We start from the raw sequence: 23,163 nt of genomic DNA, 5'->3' as shown, positions 1-23,163 counted from the left end.
CACACACACACACACACACACACACACACACACACACACACACACACACACACTCTCCAGTTAAAACCTTTCACTTCTGTTATGAATAAGGAAGAGCCAGACTGAATCACAATTTCATTACTCACCTCTGCTTCCCTCCTGTCCCCTGATATAAGACAGCAACCTCTCTGAGGGCTCCCCTTGCTGGGCCTGGCAACAATGAGCAAGGTCTCACCTCAGCAGCGTTGCTCATATCTACCAGTGAGGTCCCCTGACTTTTTCTCTACCTACACTGTCAATAAAAAAGGCCAACTCTGGGTGGGAGAGGGAGGACAGGAAAAGAAACCCAAGCCTGAATGGAACAGATCTGTCAGTGGCTGGGTTCCAAGCCTGTCTCTCTAAAGCCCTACTGTGTGGCCTGGAGCAAGGCCTTTGTGCCTCACTCTTCTCACTTGGGAAATGAGGGAGTCAGACTCAGTGGAAGGTCCCCTTCTACTTCGAAGTCCCATAAGGCCCAGAACTTCTGAGGTCCTTTCCATCCAGAGCATGGACCCACACTCCTCTCCTTCCCACTTCAGCCCTATTCTCATTTGCATGGGATGAGCCCCAACCTAGAATGTTACAGAGAATTGGGAAGTGACTGAGGTCTCAGTCCAGGCTCTGATACTTGCTCCTTGGGTGACGTTGGGAAAGCCATTTGATCCCCCCCAGCCTCAGTTTCCACTTCTGTGATAATACTGGCACTCACTCTGCCAGGAGCACGAGATATACATGAGCTGCTGTCCCTATGCTTGTTATTACTCCAATCCCCATCCAGATTACCAGTGCCAAATCACAAGCTTGAAATGTGTAGGAGGCGGAGACTTGGCCTCCTGCCAGGTCAAAATTATGTCTGCTACCTGACTCACTTGGCTTACCCTCCCCATGCCCCATTTGGAGGAGGTCTGAAGGAAGGTGGCTATTTGGGGTTAGAAAAAGAGGCCCCAGGGCCAGAGTCATCAAGGGAGGGACTCAGCAGGCAGGAGCCCAGAATTCTGGGCTGAGTGGCCAGCGGGAGATCCCAGCTGGGTGGCCGAGCCGGGGCACCGAAGCTTTCCAAGGTTCACCCTTCTCAGCTGAACAATGAGCCTTATTAGCAGGACTAGACTAGACTTTAAAGGAAGGAACAGGCACTTATTAAGTGATTACCATGTTCCAGGCACCTTCCAACCCCTGGCAACCTCGATTCCACTACTGAAAGCCTCTTCAGCTCTGACATCCCATGTTTTCAGGTCCTCCCAGCTCAGCCATTCCCTGTTCTAAGGCCCCTCCCAACTCAGCCATTCCCTGTTCTAAGGCCCCTCCCAGCTCTGACATTCTGGGTTTTAAGGCCCCTCCCAGTTCTGGTATTCCCTGTTCTAAGGCCCCTCCCAACTCTGACATTCCTTGTTCTAAGGCCCCTCCTAGCTTTGTCCTCCAAAGTTCTACGTTCTTCAACTCCTTCCAGCTCTGACAGTCTCTGAGTCTGGAATGTGCTTGTTTCCAGGCTCCCTTAATTTACTGTCCTCATCTCCTGATGTCACCATTTAGATGCCTTAAATACCAGGCTCCTTTCCTCTGGGGAATTGAGGGGAGGGGAGGGTGCTCCACTTTGGCTCCAATCTGGGGGAAGATTTAGAAAATTATGGGCAATGTAAGAGTGGAGGGAGGAAAGGGGAAATAGGACAAAACACTATCTGGGAATGGGGGGAGGGAGATGCAGATTAAGGGGCAGGGAGAACAGCTTAGTTTAGCCTGGGCCAGAGGTGGTGGCAGAGCCAAGGCCTCCAGGGAAAGGGCCAAGCCGGCCCAGGGCCTGCTGGGGTTTCAAAGGCAACTGAAAATAGGTTGGGTGGGATGTGGCCAGGAGCCCAAAGAGGAACATGTGGGATGGCAGATGTCTAAGGCCTCAGTTTCTTCTGCTATAAAAGGAGAGTTTGGATTGGCCAATGGCTAAGGTCCCCTTCCAGGGCTGGCATTCAGGCTCTGAGGCTCCATCCATGCACCGGAATAAGCAGAGCTCACTGACTGCTCACTTCCCACTAATAAAGACAGAAAGACCTCGAAGAGAAAGAAATAGGGATCACTTTACAGCAACTGCTATGTACCATGGTAACAACCTAAGTCACATGGACCACTGCAAAAGGAAGAGGAGGGGAATCCATTCAGAAAGCTGTCACTCTTGCAGCTTCTCTCTGGTATTAGTCTGAGAGGGAGAGAAGAGAGAAAAGGAGTGGGGAGGGAGAGGAAGAAGGGAGAAAGAGGGAGGGAGGAAGAGGGAAAGGGAAAAAGGGAGAGAGAGAGAGAAAGGAGAGAGAGAAGACAGAAGAAAATAAAGGAAGACAAAGGGAGAAGAAGAGGGAGGGAGAGGAGGAAAGAGGGACAGTACAGAAAAAAGGGAGAGAGAAGGAGAGGTGAGAGGAAATGAGAAGGGAGAGAGAGAGAAGGAAAGAGAGAGGGGGGAGGAAAAGAGAGAAAAGGGAGGGAGAGAAAAGGAAAGAGAGGGAGAAAGGGGTCATTCCAATTCCCTGGAATCCAGCTTGTCGGAATGCCCCATGGTCCAATGACAACTCCCTCCGTTATGGCCTGGGAAGGAATCCAGGGAAGAGGAGAATTGAAAGTTTGCAGAGAATGCCCTGGGGAGTCACAGGGGCTGGAAATGGGTCACCTTGTCTGTCCCCTCCAGAGGAAGCCAGGGAGATTTCACCTATCAACTTACTCCCCCCTAGATTGGGGTGTAGCCACTGCCTCCTGAAATGACTCAGCACATCTTTAAATATACCCAGGCAGGGAGCTGCTCTGAAACGTGGCTTGCTTTCGAAAAGGAAAGGGATATGGGGGGGGCTCAGTTTGGGGTGTTTAGAACCTGGCCAAAAGGGCCTCTGTTAATGGGAGGCTCCCGGGAAAACTCAGCTGCCATCACAACCACACACTCTCACTCTAGAGGAAGAGGCTGGGCCTTCTTCCTCTGCCATCTGGGTGAATCACAGGCCATGGGGCAAGGCGGCAATTGGGTGAGGGAGGTTCTGCCCTGTTTGGAGAAAGTGAGAGGGGTGGGGGGGGGAGGGAGGGAGAGACAAAGAGAGGGGGAGGGAGAGGGAAACTGACAGAGAAACACACAGAGAAAGACAGAGACAGAGAGAGAAGGGAGAGAGAGAAAGAGAGATATATACACAGAGAAAGACAGAGAAAGATGGGGAAGAGAGAGGGAGGAAGAGAAAGAGAAAGACAGAGAGAGACAGAGAGAAAGAGACAGACACACACAGACAGAGACAGAGAGAGATAGGGGAGAGTGAAAGAGACAGAGACAGAGATGGGGGAGAGAAAAAGAGAAATACACAGAGCGAGACAGAGACAAAGATAGGGAAGATAGAGAGGGAGGGAAAGAAAGAGACAGAGAGAGAGAAAGAGACTGAGAGACAGAGACAGAGATAGAGAGAAAAGAGACAGATGGGGGAAGAGACAGACAGACAGAGACGGAGAGAGATGGAGGAAGAGAGAGAAGGAGGGAGAGAAAGAGACACACGCAGAGAGAGAACTGACAGGTTGACAGTCCCAGAATGGAGGCCCACATTCCTGGGAACTTCCAAAGTGATGCCAGGAAGTAATTTTTGGTCATGGAGATAAGTAGCCCACTCCCTTCCAAGAAGAGTCAGAAAGAGGGTCTCCAGCTTCTTCCACTCCCTTGAAACTTGTTCAGTCTTGCTTTGACCATAATTCTTTGAAACAAGCAACAACTGGCAGAGACTTCATGCCTGTCCTAAGGGAAATAACTTAAGAATATCCATTACCGAAGACAGTGACATGGGCCATTATCTCCAATGACATCATGTGGACGTTTCAGGCAAGCACTCTGGTGTCTGGTGTATGGAACCAGGTAGCATGGCCCACCCAGACACCCAGGACCTTGAGGGCCCACCAAGAATGCTCCCAGGCTCTCCTAGCCAACCCTGAGTAAGAGAAGACACAAGGATCAGAGCTGACAGCAGTCTGTGTTTATTCTTCTTTTCTGTTCCAAGAGCAGGCAAATAGCACACTGTGGTGGTGATTTTTTTTGGAGGGGGAAAGGTAGGGCAATTGAGGTTAAGTGACTTGCCCAAGGTCACACAGCTAGGTTGTTTTGTGTATTTTTTTTTTGGTTAAGTGTCTGAGGCCGGATTTGAACTCAGGTCCTCCTGACTCCAGGGCCAGTGCTCTATTCACTGAGCCACCTAGCCACCCCTGTGGTGGTTATTTTTAAGCTACAGAACAGAGGATGTCAGGGCTAGAAGGAACCTTGGAACACAAAAGTTGGAGCTCTCAGGGACCACAGAAGATAGAACAGGGAACATCTCAACTGCAAGCATCACTGTCAGAGGTGGAAAAGGGCTTAGAACAAAGGGCTCAGGATATCGGAACCAGAACAGATGGTAGAGCTCAGAACATTGAGTATCAAAATTAGAATAGGCCACATCACACTGAGTATAAAATGTCTGACCTAGAAGTGACCAGAGAACATCTAAGGTGGGGAGGACCTTAAAACTGAATTCAAAATGGGAGGGCCAGGGTGGCTAGATGGTACAGTGAGTAGAGCACCAGCCCTGGAGTCAGGAGGACCTGAGTTCAAATCCAGCCTCAGACACTTAACACAAAAACTAGCTCTGGGACCCCTGGGCAAGTCACTTAACTCTAACTGCCCTCCAAAAAAAGAGCAAAAAACCCCAACAAACCCCAAAACTGGAGGGCCCAGGCTCCTAAGACCTGAGATCCTGTAATGTAATGCCAAGGAAAGGCAACTTCCCAAGGTTCAGAATACCAGCATAGGTGCTCTCCATTTTATTCAGTGACAAACCAAGAACAGAGAAGGTCAAAACATGACATCATTCAAAATACAGCATTTACTAAGTGTGATTAAATAATCTCCAAGTACTACCCCACCCCACGACCTTCCAATCATTCAATCAATTACAAAGTCTCTGTTCTAAATACTTCTCCACCCCTAGGCTGTACCTTCATTTGGTCGATCACAAAGCACAAAAAGGTCAAAAGTTCCCCACCCCTGGATCACAATTGAATCTACCCCAGGGTTCCCAGACCCCTGCAACAACAGCACTGTCCTTCACCAGTGGACAGTATTCACTCTGTCTGCAGGACAGTCTCCAGACCCCTGCAACAAGAAGGATTTTCTTGCTGTAACTCTGGGGTAGATTCAATTGTGATCCAGGGATGGGGAACTTTTGACCTTTTTGTGCTTTGTGATGGACCAAATGAAGGTATAGTGCCTCTATTTGTTCCAGGATCCATGGCCATTTAGATTGAGATTGTAAGGCCAAGGATCCTGGAGGGGTGGAATGTGATAGTAATGGAATATAAAGATTCCCCTGTATTGGCTTGGTTTTCAAATTGATTGTGTTAAAACCCAGAGCTTGTTAATGCCACCTGTGGGATGGACTTGGTGATGTGAAAAGAAAGTCCTGAACTGGGAGGAGCTGGTGACGTAGATTTGGAGAGACAAGGGAGAGGCAGAAGAACTTTTTTGAAGCAGCACCTCGTGGAGAGAGAGAGACTAAGAGAATTGCTGGGGGACTTTTGAGACCTGCTCCCTGAGCTGCCAAGGACTGAGGAGACATGGCTGTTTTGCTGGTACTTTGTCTGTCTGTTTTGATGTTGTTTTGCCAGGTTTGTCCACTGGTGAAAGACTGTCCTGTTGAAGAAGTCCTGGAACCTGGCTTTTGGTTAAGAAGCCCTGAGACTGTCCTGCAGACAGAGAGTGAATACTGTCTACTGGTGAAGGACAGTGCTGTTGTTGCAGGGGTCTGGAGACTGTCCTGCAGAAAGAGTAAATACTGTCCACTGGTGAAGGACAGTGCTGTTGTTGCAGGGGTCTGGGAACCTTTCTGTTGGTTCAGAAGCCCTGAAGAAGGATTTTCTTGTTGTATGTTTACAGAAATCCTAGGAGAGGGTTTTGCTAATGTTTTCAGGGGTTCTAGGACTGTTCTACAGACAGAGGATGAATTAATGAAGGGACTGGCAATGTATCTTGTGGCCCTGCTAAGCCTTGTCTCCCCAGGAACTAAGATTGCTGAGAACTTGCCTTGTGTCAAGATGAAGAAAAGACCTCCATTTGGGTATTAAGTGCTGTGCTTAAACTTGATGTGACTCTGGGGTAGATTCAATTGTGATCCAGGGGTGGGGAACTTTTGACCTTATGTTTGGAAACTAATCTCCATTTGAGAAGAGGGACTTTGTGGTGGACTAAATGAAGGTATAGCCTAGGGGTGGAGAAGTATTTAGAAGAGGGACTTTGTAATTGATTGAATGATTGGAAGGTCCTGGGGTGGGGTAGTACTTGGAGATTATTTAATCACCCTTAGTAAATGCTATATTTTGAATGATGTCATGTTTTGACCTTCTCTGTTCTTGGTTTGTCACTGAATAAAATGGAGAGCACCTATGCTGGTATTTTGAACCTTGGGAAGTTGCCTTTCCTTGGCAATTACATTACAGATCCAGAGCCAGCGGGGCCCTCGGAAGCCATCTCATCCAGGCCCCTTATTCCACAGAGGGGGAAACTGAGGCTGGTGAGGAACAGCAACTCACCAAAGGTCACACAGCCAATAAAAAGCCAGATCCTTACTCTAGCCCTGACCATCTCTTTCCAAAACCAGTGTAATTTACAATTTACTAAGAGATCTTTTTCCCACAAGACATTTTTTTCATTTTTCCCAGCTGTATGTAAAAATAATTTTTAACATTTTTTTTTAAATTTTGAGTTCCAAATTCTCTCCCTCCCCTCCCTTATGTAGGTTATACATGTGCAATCATACCAAGAGTTCCTGATTCACCGTATGATTACTGAGAAGTCACTACTTATCAGATGTTACCCTGAGCATTGAAGAAGGGTTAAAGATGAATGTTGGGGCAGCTAGGTGAGGCAGTGAATGGAGCTCCAAGCCTAGAGTCAGGAAGACCTGATTTCAAATCCAGCCTCAAACACTTCCTAGCTGTGTGACCCTGGGCAAGTCACTTAACCTCTGTCTGCCTCAGTTTCCCATCTGTGAAATGTGCTGGAGAAGGAAATGGCAAACCACTTCAGTATCTCTGCCAAGGAAACCCTAAATGGGGTTACGGAGAGTCAGACACGACTGAAAAACGACTCAGTAGCAGGAAAAAGATTAATCCAACAGCCCCTATCCTCAGGAAGTTTACTGTACAATGAGAAAGAAAGCATGTACACAAATAATTAAAATACAGGACCAACTAAGTTGCAATTTTGTAGCATGGACAAAGGGTTTTGTCAGAGTAGGTAGCATATGAGCTGGACCTCAGGCAATGGGTAGGATTTTAGTAGGCATCCATGGAGAAGGGTGTTCTTGGTGGAATGTCCTGGTACAACAACACTTGCTAGCTGTGGGTCCTGGACAAATCAAGTTCCATTTCTGTGCCTTTGTGATCCCATCTGTAAAATGGGGCTGACAACTTTAATACTACTCAGTTCACAAGGTTGTTTCTAGGAAAGTGCTTGGAGATCAGTTGCTAAACCTGAGTTCAAAGCCAGCCTCAAACACTAACTGTGCGACCCTGGGCAAGGCACTTAACCTCTGTCTGTCTCAGTTTCCCCAACTATAAAATTTGGGGATTGGACTTTGTAGACTCAATGGTCCCTTTCAGCTCTAAATCATCAGAAAACAAGAAGATTAATTTAGGAGGCTCTTCCACTATCCAGATGAGAAGTGATGAGGGCCTAAACTGGCCCACTGACCATAGCCAAATTGTGGAAGGTTTGGGCAAGAAACTCTAGCCCTGACTGGCCAGCTCTCTCCACAGGACCTCTGGCTGAGCTATTTTCTAGACCTCTGGGGCTTGACTTCTTCCTGCCTGGAATTCTGTGATCTCTGAAAAGCAGGAGGTGGGAAGGAGAGAGGTCCTCAGGAAAGGGCCCACTGAGCTCAATTCTGCTTTAGACCTGATGGGGTCAGAGCCAGCCAGGCCCTTCTGAAAGGACCGGAAAGTTTCCAAAGCAAACAACACACCATCTCAAAAATAAAAACATGGCTGGGTCTTTCTGGACTATTATTAGGTAGCTGGTGACTAAAATATTGCTGTAGAATTTGGGCTGTTTAAAAAAAAATAGTAACTACCCAAGGAAAATGGGACCCGGCCAATTGAGATACCTGCTTGCTAACACTTAGCATTTTAAAATAAACTTGGCAGGGTAGAGTAAAAATAATTACTCGGACTCTCCACACCTAAATATCAGTGATTTACATAATGACCAAAAACTCCCAGCTCCTTCAATCTCCTCCAAATAACGGTGCCTGGGATAGTGTTTCGGACAAATTTGGAAACACAGTATCTTCTACGGCCTACAGGCTTCAAAAGAAATATTTTTGTGATGGTTATATCCACTGGGTTTGTCTGAGTGCTGAATAGACTTTGTTTAAATAACAGAGGTGATTGGCCCTTCCACAAGGTGAAGTCCCTTCTACAAAAAAGTAGCAGGGACCCTAGAGGCAGCCATTTAACCATGGTGCATGCAATGCAATGTGGCAGAGGGCTGAGTTCCACCTCAAGTTCAGCCCCTTACTACCTGGGAGGTAAATCACCTACCCTCTTGTGGGCCTCAGTTTCCTCATCTGTAAAATGAACATCTTGGACTAGCCAGACTCCAAAGGCCCTTCCATCTATAAAGCTATGAACACAGAATAATATCAGAGCTGGACAAGCAGAGAATCTTGAATATAAAATATCAGAAGTGGGGGAAAGGATCTTCGAATCTCAAATATACAATGTTAGAGTTAGATAGAGGACATGAAGGCCGAGGACACCAGAAATTAAGAAAAGAGTATGAAAATAGTTATAGCAGCTCTTTTCATCCTATGCAGAATTTAGAAACTGGAGGGGGGGGGCGTGCCTTCCTATTGGGGAATGGCCAAATAAAATGTAATGCAATAAATAGCATTGTTCCAAAAGAAATGGACAGTATCAGAAAAAAGTCTATGGGACCCCAAAGGCCATCTAGTCCAACCCCTACATTTTACTTATCTTGTTGGCTTTTTGGAGGGGGGAGGGCAGGGCAATTGGGGTTAAGTGACTTGTCCAAGGTCACAAGGCTAGTAAGTGTTAAGTGTCTGAGACTGGATTTGAACTCAGGTTCTCCTGACTCCAGGGCCGGTACTCTATTCACTCTGCCATCTAGCCACCCCCCCCCCCGCCACCCTTTTATATAGGAGAAAACTGCAACTTTGTGAAAGTAAATTACTTGGCTAAGGTCACAGAGGTAATGGATGAGTGGGTAACAGATAACTTTCCATTCTAAATGGAATTCTCATTTTAACTCTATTTGAACCCAAGACTTTTAACTCTGAAGGCAGTGTTTATACTGATGCATTTATCCCTTTAGAATTAGAAAGGTCCTTAGAATGTAAATTTTTAGAGCTAGAAGAACCCTGAATATAGAATGTAAAAAAAGAGATTCCCTCTACCCCAGGGTCCATAAACTTTGGTTTGGAGTTTGGGGTTTTTTTTAAACTATTTTTGGCTTTACTGTTTTTAAAAAGAATTTTTATCATTGTATTTCAATAAAATTGATTTTCTTTGTCTTGTGTTTTATTCGCTATGTATATTTACTCTTTCCTATGCATTTTATTTTTTTATGCATCTAAAAACATGATTTTAGGAAGTGAGCCACAGAGCTCCCCAGGCTGACTATCCAAGGGGTCCATAGGGCAAGAAAATAAAACTAGAAACTCCCGCTCTGGGCCAATACCTCTCCTCAGAAAACTGAAGTTCAGAGAGATTCAGGGACTTCAATAAGATCACACAGCTAGTAAGTGGCAGAGTCAGTATCCTAGGAGTCTAAATCTAGTGTCAGGTGGGACCTCAGAGGCCAGCTGTCTATTCCTACTCTTTCTTTTGACAGATGAAGAAACTGAAACCCAGGGAAGAGAAGTTCTATTAAGCCTGGTTTGCTAAGTATTCGCGGTGGTGGGAAGAACTACATAGCTCAGTAAAAAAAATTAGAATGACACCTGGAAACCAGCCATGTGATTGATTCGAGGTTTTTCTCACAGTTCCATTCCATTGCTATACCTGGTTTCTGGTCTGGGCAGGGAGAAGAATGCACTAGCTGGGTTTTCTGAGGTCTACTGAAATGCAGAAATGAATACTTTAAGTAACCCAGCTTGACTGGTGATTAGTATAAGCATCCATGTTACAAAGATCACAAGAGAGGAAAATGACAAACTTTAGGGGAGAGACAAGGATGGGTATCCTGGAGGAACCTGACTCACCACTGGGTCAGCCATTCTGTAAAGCTATTGGGAATTATGGACAAAAAGTCACTGAGTTATTGGAAGTCTTATGTCTCCTTTGACCCAGTGATACCACTTGTATGCCTATATTCAAAGAGAACAAAGAAACAGGAAAAGGGATATATATATATATATATATATATATATATGTATATATGCAGATTTTTATAGCAGCTCTTTTGAGCATAGCCAGAATTTAGATCTAAGGGGGTACCCTTCTACTGGGGTGAATATAATAGAATATTATTGTGCTATAAAAAATGAAGAAATTTTAATTTCAGGAAAAACTGGAAAGACCTCTATGAACTGATGCAGAGCTAAGTGAGCAAAGATAGGAGATCAATTGATACAATAACCCCATTATAGAAAAAAATCAACTTTGAAAGGTCTTAGAACTCTGATCCAGGCTGAGATAAGGCTGGCAGTCCAGAGGAGCCAAGAGGAAATCTACTACTCCCCTGCCTGCCAGAAAGGGGACTTGTCATATGGATATTGGGGGGAGGGCATGACCAATGAGGGAATTTGGTTTTCTGGACCACCAGCGTTTAAGGTGAGGTTTTTTTCTTTTTTTAGAGACGGTGTGAGGTACCTGTTACAAATACATGTAAAATAAGAACATGGATTTTAAAATAACTTTTTAAAAAGCAGCCAGGATGATCCCAAGGCTACAATTCTGTCAGTATGGTTGGTATAGGGACATGGGTTCGAATCCTGCCTTATGCACTAAGAAGCTACGTGGCCGTGGGAAAATCACTTTCCTTTTCTGATGGTCCATTTCCTCTAAAATGAAGGTGTTCAATCGAGGAACAAATTGTCCTATATGATTGTAATGGAATATTAGTGTATCATAATAAAGGCTAAAAGAGATAATCCTGGGTCATATAAACTGTGTCCAAGTAAAGCAGAGCCAGAACAATTTCTACAGGGAGAGCCAAGTTGGAAAAACAAACAACTTTGAAAGACTTGAAAACTCTGATCGATATAATAAACACTTTAAAAGAGGAGGAATTAATTAGTTAATTAGGGAATAAAATTAAATGAGTGGGCTAGACTAGCTGCCCTCTAGGGTCTCCTGCAGTTCTAAAACTATGGTCCTACATGTGACCTTGGTCAAGTCACTTGCCTCTCCCTCCCAGCCTCAGTTTACTTCTCTGGCTTTCTGAGATCCCTTCTGCTCCAGATCTAAGATCTTTTGTCTCCTCTTGTCTATCCAAAGTGACTGTGATGCTTCTCCTCTGACCTCATACACCAAAGAAGCCCTCACAGGTCTCCGATTTATCCTTAAAACCTACCTCAAGGGGAGGCCAGGTAGCACAGCCAGTAAGAGCACTGGCTCCAGTGCTGAGAAGACCTGGAGATCGAATCCCGGGCTCAGACACTCAGCACCCACCCAGAAACACCTGGCCGTGTAACCTTGAGCAAGTTACTTAACCCCAATTGCTTAGGGGCGGCCAGGTGGCTCAGCGAGTAAGAGCACCGCCTCCAGTGTTGGGAGGACCTGGGATCGAATCCCGGGCTCAGACACTCAGCACCACACCCAGAAATAACTGGCCGGGTAACGTTGAGCAAGTTACTTAACCCCGATTGCTTAAAAAAAAAAAAACCTACCTCAAATGTCTCCTCCTCCAGGAAGTCTCCTCTTAGTCCTTAGGCCTTAATACGGCATCTGGTTCTCCTCTACAATACTCTCTGTGATCTCTTGGAGATACTATTTTGCACTTTGCTCACATCTGTTGGTTGGGGGAGTGTATGGTCCATTCCCCAAGGAGAACGGGACTTCTAGGCAAGGATCCACATTTTCATATCAAAAGTCTATTTTCCCTCTCATCCAAGGTGTTTAATGAGTAGTTAAGGAATTCACAGATTTTATTTCCATCCCTCCAAGATACAACCACAAGGGCATAACAAGGATCAGGTTCACCCATTTCTATGATACCTTTGGTATCAAATATTATGGTTTGTGGCTAGTTAGTGCTGCCAGTGAGGCCAAGGCTGTAGGCCCATTTAGGCTCATTCCAGGCCTTGGCTTCAGCCCTCCCCCACCCACCAGTGTATGGAGTCAGAAAGAAAGAACTAGATCTCAAACTGCAAGGCCAGCTAGGCCAGCGCCTTCATTTTACAGAGGAGGAAACTGAGGTTCAGGAAGGGGAAAGGACTTGTTCAAGGTCCTACAGTAGTAAGTGGCAGAGCCTGGTCCTTGGACTCCAAATCCAGGGCTCATGCCGCTCCATTTTAGCTGTCTGAAAATATTAGCATTTCCACGGGGTGACTCACTTTTTTTTCCTCAGCATTCCCATTTAGAATCTGTTAGTTTGATAGGCACTTGCAATACCCAATCCCGAGGTTTCTTGCCTGATGCAACTCCAAGAGTTTGTCATCCTGTCTATACCTTCCCCAAGGAGAAAGGCAGAAGAGACCTAGGATTCCAAGTTCCATTTCACATATGGGAAAACTGAGGCCCTCCCCTTCAACCTTTATAGTTCTAAACAGTTTGTATTATTTACATTTCAGAGATCTCTAATAAGAACCCAAATTTTATTCTGACTGGTCCTTGACCAGTAGGAATCTAGTCTATCACCAAGGACAAAATTAAAACTTTAAACCATCCATAATCATTTATTAAATCACTTTCCCTCTTTGGGCCTCAGTTTCCTCCTCTGGTAAAATGCCTCTGAGATCCTCCTTTAAAGCTCAAGATCTAAAATCCTGTGTATGACCTTGGGTAAGTTACTTTCCCTTCCTGGGCCACAATTTCCTCTCCTGTAAAGTGTGCACCCAAGGACCCAAACAACTTTAGAGCTCAAATTCAATGGCCTTTTAAAGATTATAATCTATTAGCATAGCCTCTAAGAGGCCACAAGGAGGTAGTTAAGGAGGGACTCAAAGGAGGCCTATATTCAGATAAGAATGAATAGATATGAGATGTCATATTGTAGATATATATCCTATGTCTAGGTAGGGTTAGGTATAGGTATAGGGACGAGAGATGAAAAACTATGGAATCCATGGGTTCAAATCCTCCCTCTAACACACACCTAGCTGGGAGATGGATGCCAGGTTAATCATTCTCCCTCTCTATGACCCTGGGCCACTCTCTAAGGCTACAAGACCCAGAGCAGTGGCTGCCTTGAATTGGTGGAGGGAGTTTCCATGTCAGTGATTTCCTATACTAATGAGACCTCAAGGAAAGGAAAGACGGTAGGAAGGAAGGAGAGAGGGGAGGAAGGAGGAGAGAGAGAAAGGAAGAAAGAAAGAAGAAAGAGAAAGAAAGAAAAGGAAGAAAGGAAAGAAAAAAGAAGGAAGGAAAGAGATAAAGGAGGAGAGAGAAAGGAAGGAATAAATAGAGAAAGAAAAGAAGGAAGAAAGGAAAGAAAAGTAAAAGGAAGGAGAAAAGGGAGGAAGGAGGAAAGGGAGAGAAGAAGGAAGGAAAGAAAAAAGAAAGAAGGAAGGAAGTAGGGAGAGAAGAAAGAAAGAAGGAAAGAAAAAAGAAAGGAAAAGGAAAGGGGGAGGGAAGTAAAGGAAAAATCCAAGATGAATATTCCTAATAAAGCTCTAGATCCTAACCACTGACTAGAATGGGACAAACTGTCAATAAATCCAAAGCCTCTCCTCATTAAAGACTATTATTCCCATTAGAATGAGAAGGCAGTTTGCATTAACAACAGTGGATCTGAAATCATCATCTCTCTACTCTCCAGCTGGAAGGGACCTCAGAGGTCCTCTTTTTACAGAGGAGGAAACGTGGGCCTAGAGAGGGGAAATGATTTGCCCAGGATAACACAAGTGGTAAGTGGCACAGCTGGGTCCTCTGCTGTCAAATCCAGTTCTTTCAGAGGATGTGGGTTCAAATCCAGACTCTGTGCCTTAGAACATAAGCAGGCCCTTTCCCATCTTGGTGATTCAATTTCCCTGTCAGCTGGCTGGACAGAGAGCAGACTTGAAATCTGGAAGATCTGAAGTCAAATGGGACCTCAGAGACTTTGCCATGTGACCCTGGACATACACTTAATCTGTCTGCCTCAGTTTCCTCATCTATAAAATGGGGATGATAATAGCAACCACATCTTAAGGTTGCAAAGATAAAGTGAAATATTTTAAAGTGTTTTGCAAACCTTAAAGCAACATATAAATGCTTTATTATTCTCTCTACACACACACACATACACTCTTATACAACAGAAATAACTGAACGATCTTAATTGGTGAATTGATCCTGGGACAAAATGCTCAAATGGCCAGACCCAATTTAGTTCCTTCATTAGCTTTGTCTTTTTTTCTTTAAACTTATCAGTGGAAAGGCCACCTTACCCAGGCCTGGGAAAACCTAGCATTTGCAAACCACTTGAGGTGGGAAGTTTCTCCAAGGCTGGTTCAGTGAGGTTGGCTGCTGAGGCTGGCTGCTGAGGCAAGGTGGAGCGAGGGCATTCTCAGGCTCCCATCACAGGCTCCCACACTCAGGACAGCAGACAACTGTCCAGAAGCAAGATCCAGGAGGAGACGCCCTGCTAACCTGGAGTGTACTACATTGAACAGCTAACTCCAATTAGGCTGCTCAGGCCCAAGGTTAGTCAACTAGTCTTTCAAGAGATGCCAGGGTTAATCTGATACACAGCTATTCACACAGAAAAAAATGCTTAAAACAGTGACAGATAGATAGATGTAATGAACAAAATAGCCTACAAAGTGTAAAGTGGGGTCTGCATATTAACGCCAAAAACACAAAAGAAGACCAAACATAAGAAAAAGCAGCGCAGCTTTACCTGAACAAATTACCGACAGAGGGGAGGTGGAAGGAGACAGGGTGGACACTCACTCACCTCTCCTTCCCTCCCTCCCATTCTTTACAAAAAGAAAGAATGAAGGAAAGGGAGGGGGGAAGAAAGAGAGAGAAAGAAAGAAAGAAAGAAAGAAAGAAAGAAAGAAAGAAAGAAAGAAAGAAAGAAAGAAAGAAAGAAAGAAAGAAAGAAAGAAAGAAAGAAAGAAGAAAGAAAGAAAAATAAAGGAAGGAAGGAAGAAAGGAAGAAAGAAAGAAAAGAAAAGAAGGAATGAAAACAGAAAGAAAGGGAGGAATAAAGGGAGGGAGGAAGAGAAAGAGAGAGAGAGAGAAGAAAAATATTTTTTTCTCATGTGATTTCAGGCCTCTAGAAAATACTGTGGGCTCTGCCACACCCAGTCAGCTTTTCTCTGTTTGGTTAGGATCAGTTAGGAATAGAAACTGGTGGTCTTGAGATGGATCGACAAAGAAACACAGAGTATGGGAGCTGAAAGGAAGGCCCTTAGAGCTTATCATGTTGGCACTGGTAGGCGATCAGGAATCCTCTAGTCCAACCATGTCATCTGACAGGGTACAGTCTCTGAAGGACCATAGAGCATGATTGTGGCCCAATCTCAAAGTCCCAGCTCCGTCAAAATCAACAGAATATACAGAAAGGTATCTGGAAATCTCTGATTTGTCTTGAAGGTTGGAAAATAGATTTTTATATCCCTCATGTATGATCAGCAGTGGGCAGGTGGCTAGGAGGATCTGCCCCTTACATATACTGCTTGGCTGGGGTGGGGGGACAGAGCCTGGGCCCTCATCCTCACTGGGAATTAAGATTTACCCAATTATTAACCTCTATTGGTCAAAGGAATTTCCTCACCAGGAGATCTTTAGGTTGATGAAATCACAGACACCCCCCTTCCCATAAAAAAGGTCACATCTATGTTTAAAAAAAAAACATTTGTCCAAGAAAATAAAACCCATATTCCAAGGGCAACGCATATGGGGAAGCAGTCAGAGGTGTATGTTCCACAGGGCAAAGGCAGTGGCGCCCTACCCCACCCCTGTACATTTTTTTAAATGTTCCTCTATAAACAAGCTTCAAGTTTCTCCTAGACTGCACCATGGGACCACAGCGAGAAGCCAGGCTGGAAGGCAATCCTTTCAGGCTGTCAAGCTGCCCTTTGAACCACAGGGGAAGAACTGCTGAGACCTGGACAGACCTGAACCATTTTAACCAGAGGGCAGCTCACCTGCCCTCCTCCTGAGAATCCAAATCCCTGACCTGAAGGAGCTCAGCGAATCTCACTGCTGCAAAAACTCAGAAAGTGCAGCCTGTTATAAAAAGCCTAGTAGTCAACTGAAGTGGGGGAGGGGTGGTCAATTAGTTGACTATGAATAACTAATATACATGGGGAAAGAATACTCTGGGACCCACTCTCCTCCCTCCCTCCCAGGTCCCCAGCTGGGCTAGTATACAAAATGAAATGTCCAATTATAGCTTATTTTCAACAAGAGTTAAAATCTGTCTTTTACATCAAGCTAAATCACGAAGGCCTCTAACTGCCCCCCCTCCCAAACAGAGGCTTCTAAACGCCCCACCCAAAGCCTTAGCTGTCAAACCACCCCACTCTATCCCTACTGATTTTACCTGCCTGGACTCAGTTGCCCTCCTGGATGAACCATAGGGAAATCAACAAAAGCCTGATAAATTCAGTCAGAGAGTACCCCTCCACCAAAGTTCCCTGGGCTTCATTTTGGTTTTATGTTGTTGTGTTGTTTTTTTTTTCTATTAAAACTACATGCTGAGCTCCCTGGAATAGTCACCTTGAGCCTACCTCTGTTCTTCCTTAGAGACAGTTTAAAAAAGTATCTTGGGAGGATACCCCCTCATGGGTCTAAAGAGTTAGACCAAATTGGTTGAGTAACCAAAATTCTGCCCTGCCGATATCACTACAGGGCTCTAAGCTTCAGCTATGGCTCTAGAACATACATGATGGGGGGGGGAGATACCTGAGCACTTTTAGCCCAATACCTTCCATCTCCAATTTTCCCCAGTGCCACCTAAGGCTCCAAAGTAGATGAAATTCTCTTGAATCCTTTTGGATGGGGAGAAGGAGAAAGAAGAAAGAGACAAAGAGAGAAGAGAAAGAGGAGAAAGAGAGAGGGAGAGGGAGAAGAAGAGGGAGGGAGAGAGAGAGAGACAGAGAGAGAGAGAGAGATTAAGGCATATTCTGAGATGAAAATTTTAGAGTCGATTTCTAGGAAATAGGCTCCTTTTCAAGAAGACCAGATTTAGACAGAATTAGATGATCTGGCCCCAAATCTTTACTGCCCCATGGTCAGGTCTATCGAAGGTGGTTAGGATCTTGCCCCCTCTAACACTAAGCTCCAAAGTAGATCTCAGGGATGGTGAAAATACTGCTGCAGGTTTCTCCAAATCATCCCCCAGCCTCCACTTCACTGCTGGGAATACTGACCATACTAGGGCACCAAGAAATGTTCAAGGTAACACTGTTTTTCTAACCTAGAGCCCATAGACAGGCAAACAAACAAGTCCTTTCCCAATGTCTAAGGGGAAAAGCTTTTGTTCTGAGCAAGGCTACAGATCCCTGAACAAACCCCTGGATAAATGACTGCTTTCCTGCCATTAACTTTGTAAATCAAAGAAGAAGCTAACTATGAGCCATGGTAAGCCCCAGACTAGGGAGAGTTTAGTTCTGGGATCATTGCTACAAGAATACTCTCCTTATCCTAGGTTTTTGTTTTGATTTGTTTTGTTTTCCTGGAGTTAAAAACAGGTAGAAATGATCCTGGAAAGATTCTAACCTTACCTAATAAATTTGTTCTCATTAAGATAGGGGGGGAGGCTCTTAAGGGGAAGAAATCACACCCTTAAGGCAAAAAAAAAAAATCCAAGGCTCTCTGTAATTAACTGGAGAGGTCTTTTACAACAAAATAAATTAACTATCCCTGAAATGTATCAGTCCAAAGTCAGGCCTAGTGAAAACTGTTGCCTACTCCCTACCTCCCCACCGCAAAACGCAATCATTTTAAGGAAACAACTGTATCCTTCTTTCCCTTAGTACCATCCAAACAGAGCCACCAACAAAGACAACAGCAAAAATGCAAAGAGTGAAGCTGAAATTTCCAGATTCAGGCCAGGGGGAGATCTATCTATCCATAAGGAAAGCCTGGAGAAAAACAATAGGCTTCAGAGATCCAAACATGCGCTGAAGACCCAGACCTTGCAAGTAATCACTCAATCGGGTCCGAGGCTCCCCAGACCATGTGTCCTTCCTTCTATCTTTGTGGCCACCTGCCTTCTCAGACGGCCTTAAAAACTCTGGGTTTGGAAGTAATTTTGCTAAAGTCATATGCTTGATGCCCCATATGCCAAGGAATAAGGGAACTCTGTGGTGGGGAGGCAGAGACCATGGAATAAGGCAATTCTCCCGGTGGGGGGGGGGGGGGGGCGCAGAGGCAAACGTTGGGTGCCCTACGGCATCTTATTAAGAAACCTTAGCGCTTCCCCACCCCTAAATCTGGCCCCTAGTCTTACCCCCAGCGGGATTTTTGACTTGCAGGTCGCAAGATGAAATGGAGGGGGGTGGCAGCTGCAACATTTGGGAGGAGAGGAGATGCCTGGCTTCACAGGTGATTCAGGAGAGAATACAAAAGCCTTCTCTAATCAATCACTGCCACCATGAAGAACACATCAGCAACAGTCATCCTAAAGGACCGTTTCTCTCTTTGTCAGGACTAAGGAAACGCAGGACCAACAGGGATTTGCTAAGAGATCCAAAACGTGGACAGAGGAGACAAGTAACTTCTTCCACAGACACCGCCCTGGGTCACCCACTTGCTCTAACTGATCTGGGGAGGGGGTGTCAAGATAAAGTTGTTCCTGTTTTAAGTCCCAAATTTGCCTTTTCTTAAAAGAAAAAATCTAAGTTCGAAAGCGCCCTAGGAAGCTTTCCTCGCCCCATTTTTGCGCTGGGGAGGCCCACAGACCCCTTAATCCTGTGTGTACACCATTTGGGCACTGGTCATCTGCCGAACCTTTCCAACTCCCGTTTGGCAAGTTGAGTGGGGGGCCATCCCGACGGCTTGGGCCACGATGGGGTGGGCTCCAGCCTTCGTCAGCCAGCTGCAGGGGAAAACCCGGAGGGAAGAGGGGAAGATAGCACTTTCCCTTTACCAGTCCAGGACCTTTGTTTACCTTTTCAGGGAAGGGGGAGGCTGTGGGCCAAGGAAAGAAAGGACCATCGAGAGACGCTAACGGGCATAGTTGTCAATCTCGATATCTGCGGGCCCCTGAGACCACAGGCAAGGTCTCTGCATGCTTCTGCGGGGATCCGGAGGAGCCGGTCAGGCTGCCCCCGCAGCAAGAAGGGACAAAGGCTAGACACTTCATGGGAGTCTGAGATTTTGAATTGGGGAAAGGGGGCTGCTTTGGGTAGTCGGAAAGGGAGAGGTGTGCACTGGTGCCCTTCCATCCCCCCCCCCCCCCCGCCACACACACACACACACACACACACACACACACAGAGGACAATCGGAGTTGCCCAGTGACATGGCTAGATCAGAGCCTCGAGGCTGGGTGACCCTTGAAAGGAGCTATAGGATTGGGGTGCTAGGCAAACCCTGCAGCCAACAGTCTCTTCCCCGAGAAAGGAAACTCTATGTGCCAGCTGGCGTGTGGGTGAGTGAATGAGTGAGCGGGGGGCATGGGTGTGGTGGTGAAGACAGGCACAGCCGAGGGTTTGCACAGACTCCGCAGGAGGCCGGCTGTCTGGGGGTGGTGGTGATGGAAAGGAAGGGAGGAAGGAAGGAAGGAAGGAAGGAAGGAAGGAAGGAAGGAAGGAAGCCCTTAAAGTTTCACTTACCGCATGTCTCCGTAGGCACTCGAGTAGCCCTCCATCCAAGAACCCAGCTCACTCTTGACACAGCCCGGGCCCGGATAAGGCACCCTGCTCACCACGCCGCCGGGGTACCACACCTCGGGAGGAGGGAAGTCGGCCTCCTGGCCCCCCAGCCCCTGACCTGCCCGATAGCCATAGGAGGCTGCGGGGGCTGCCTCGTTGGCTGCGGCGGTGCCACCACACGACCCATACAGTTGGCCCTCTTCCGAGGCAAAGAGACTGTGCCAGGAGGAGGAAGCGGTCGATGAGGAGGAAGAAGACGAAGCAGCTGCAGCGGCGGCCGTGGCTGCTGAGGCTGACGGCGAGCCCGAACCCTGGCTCCCTGCGGCTGCAGCCGCGGCGCCCCCACCGGGGGCCAGGTTGGCCACGTCCCCGTAGCAGCACTGAGCGGCAGCCGCGGCCCAGGCACTACCGTAGTCCAGCGGGTTCTCCAGCTTGATGCGGGAGTGCGGGTGGTGCGGAGGCGGCGGGAGAGGCGGCCCAGACAGGGCCAGCTGAAAGTTGTAGTAGTCGCGGCTCTGGTAGGGGGTCGCTTCGTCGAGGGAGCTGGCTTTGTAGAGGGTCAGAGTGGACGGCATCTCCAGCGGTCCGGCGCCCGCAGCCTCACCGCCGCCGCCGCCGCTGCCCCCGCAGCAGCTCAGGCTCTCACTGTCCAGTGCCTTGGCATAGCTGCCCTTGAAAGGAGGGTAGTCGGCGGCTTCTTCGGAGCCCTTGGCGGCGTCGTCCAGCAGCGAGCCCTTGCAGTCGGCCAGGGGGACGCAGGGAGGCGCGGGGCGCGACGCCGACGGGCCCCCCAGCAGCTGGGCGTACATGCAGTCCCCGCGCATCTGCTCGCTGGGACTCAGGTGTTCGAGAGCTTCCACGCCTAAGCCCATGGACACGGACACGGCCTTGCACAGCTCCTTGGCGCTGTCCGAGATGGTCGATGTGACCCCCAGGTAGCTGTCTTTGTAGGAGGCGGAGCCCCCGGCTCCTTCCCGCGCCCGGCTGCCGCTGCCCGCTTCAGCCACGGCCGCTGCCTCCTGCTGATGCTGCAGGAGCTGCATGGTACTGGCCTCCGCCAGGATGTCCTTCAGGTCGGCGGAGCAGCTGCTCAAGCCCGGAAAGCTGGGGCCCAGCAGGGACAAAGTGGACGGGGCAGCTGAGTCATCGTCGTCTGGCGCTGCCGCCGCCACCACCACGGCTGCCGGCTGCTGCAACCCCTTGGCGACCGCTGTCGGTCCGGGCTCCGGGACGCAGCCGTTCTCCGGGCAGCCATCGGTCGAAGACGTTGGCTGGGAAGGCTGCGACTGAGAGTCCTCCTCCAGGGACAGGTAGCCGGCCGGGCCTCTGCTCGGGGTCGTGGGCGAGCCATCGTCTGGCACCCGCTGCTGTGCTGGTGGCTGCGGCTGCCGGGGGCTGGTTTGCTGCTGCTGCGGCTGTTGGGGCGCCTGCTGCCGCTGGTGGTGGTGGTGGTGGTGGTGGTGGTGGTGGTGGTGCTGCTGCTGCTGCTGCTGCTGCAGACGGGCGCCGGGGGGTGCTGCGCCCGCGGCTGCACCGGGGTGCCGGGCGCCCGGGTTCTGGATCACTTCGCGCACGCTCTGGAACAGGTTCTGGAACGCTCCCCGGAAGGTTTTGGCCGGCGGCCGGGGGTAGACCCTCCCCAAGCCCAGCTGCACCTCCATGGTCTCTGCTGCTCTAGCTCCTTCTGCCCAGCCCGGCCGCTCTGGGGCTGGCTCGGTTCGAAGAGTTCTTCACCGGGAGCCTCTGCGGCGGCTGCGGTTACTGCCCACCTGCGGGAAGCTCCAGTGGAGGAAACTTGCAGGAGCCACTGTGCACGAGCCCGACAAAGTCTGGTGCGGAGCCCGCGCGGCGGCCAGAAATAGCTCTGGCTGTGTGAGTGTGTGTGTGTGTGTGTGTGTGTGTGTGTGTGTGTGTGTGTGTGTGTGCGCGCGCGCCTGTGTGTATGTGTGTGTGTGTTTGTGTTTGTGTGCGCGTGTCTGTGAGGTTCTTTCCCCGGGCGCACGCGGGGGACTCCCGAGTCTGCCTTCTTCAGCTGACAGTCCCTGGGCACTCGGTTGTATGCAAGAGATGCTCAGTTATTGCAGAAGCAAAACAAAAACACGCCCCCTCTCCTGAACACACAGCCCCCCCCCACACACACACGCCCCAAGGCCCCCAGGCGCCTGGCAAAGTCGGAGCCCACGGAAGCAGGTGCCAGCGGGAGCTGGCTCTCTACACTACTGGGGAGAGCCGCCGCTGCTGGCTCATCTTTTGATCTCTGGCCCCGAGCTCCCCGGGTGAAGGGGCAGAGGGAGGAGGCGAGGTGGGGAGGAGGCCAGGCCAGGCCAGGCGAGGCGAGGCCGGGGGACGCTGGCGGGGAGCGGACGCGGGGGAGGGAGAGGGGTTGGAGAGGGGGAGGGGGCCCGCCCTGCACCGGCCGGCGGGCTGACTGGTTAACCAAGTCCGGAGCTGGGTCCCCAGACCAGGCTCGCGGTGTCCAAGCGCAAGGCTCCCACTCCGGCTCGGGCAGCGCTGCCGGCGTGCAGCTCGCTTGCCCGGCGCTCGCTCTCTCTTTGCCTTTCTTTCTTTCCTTTCTTCCTTCCTTCTTTCCTCCCTTCTTTCCTTCCTTCGTTCCCTCACCCCTCTCTCTTAGCCAAAGGGAATTACCTCTGCAAACTCGGGCTGGGGGCGGCCGCCGGCAGAGGTGACTGGGCGCTCACCGCGGGGAGGAGGAAGCGGCGGCTTGCGGGGAGGAGGGGGGAGCACCGAGCCAGCCCTCGATCCTCCCTCCCCAGCACTTTGCTCGCTTCTTCCGAGGTCTCCGACGCTTTGCACAAACTTCACCGAAGAGGAAAGGGCAGCTCCCGGGCGTCGCCTCCGCCGCACTGCAAGAGGCGTTGGCCGAGACTGGAGCTGGGTGGAGGGGAGGGGACGGGGCGGGCGTGGGAGGGGGAGGGAGGAGGTGGAAGACGCGACGGTTCGCGGCCCCCAGTGCTCGTGCCTTGCCTGAGCCCGCCTGCCCTGGGCACCTCTGGCAGGATCACTCTCCTGCCTCAATCCGGGTTTAGTTTTCTGCTAGCTGCTGCTGCTTCTTCCTCCTCCTCCTCTCCCTCCTCTCCTCCCTCCTTCTTCTCCCTCCTCCTCCCTCCTCCTCCTCCGTCCTCCGTCCTCCTCCTCCTCCTCCTCCTCCTCCTCCTCCTCCTCC

At 48.8% G+C, this 23,163-nt stretch overlaps 1 protein-coding gene across 1 annotated transcript in view; it reads right to left on the bottom strand.

The window, feature by feature from the left end:
- Window positions 1-21,761, bottom strand: part of AR (androgen receptor) — a 226,762-nt gene extending 205,001 nt beyond the window's left edge. Inside the window, exon 1 of the mRNA XM_069100407.1 lies at window positions 19,941-21,761. Within this exon, the coding sequence (XP_068956508.1) occupies window positions 19,941-21,640 (1,700 nt within the window). The 5' untranslated portion in view covers window positions 21,641-21,761. The remainder of the gene's footprint in view (window positions 1-19,940) is intronic.
- Between the last annotated feature and the right edge of the window lie 1,402 nt (window positions 21,762-23,163).

This window comes from Petaurus breviceps, unplaced genomic scaffold (genome assembly GCF_028583685.1).
Source record: "Petaurus breviceps papuanus isolate PSGF00001 unplaced genomic scaffold, PetGlider_PUasm1.0 400, whole genome shotgun sequence".
In the NCBI taxonomy this organism is placed as follows: Eukaryota; Metazoa; Chordata; class Mammalia; order Diprotodontia; family Petauridae; genus Petaurus; species Petaurus breviceps.
This window is presented reverse-complemented; position numbering and strand designations above follow the sequence as displayed.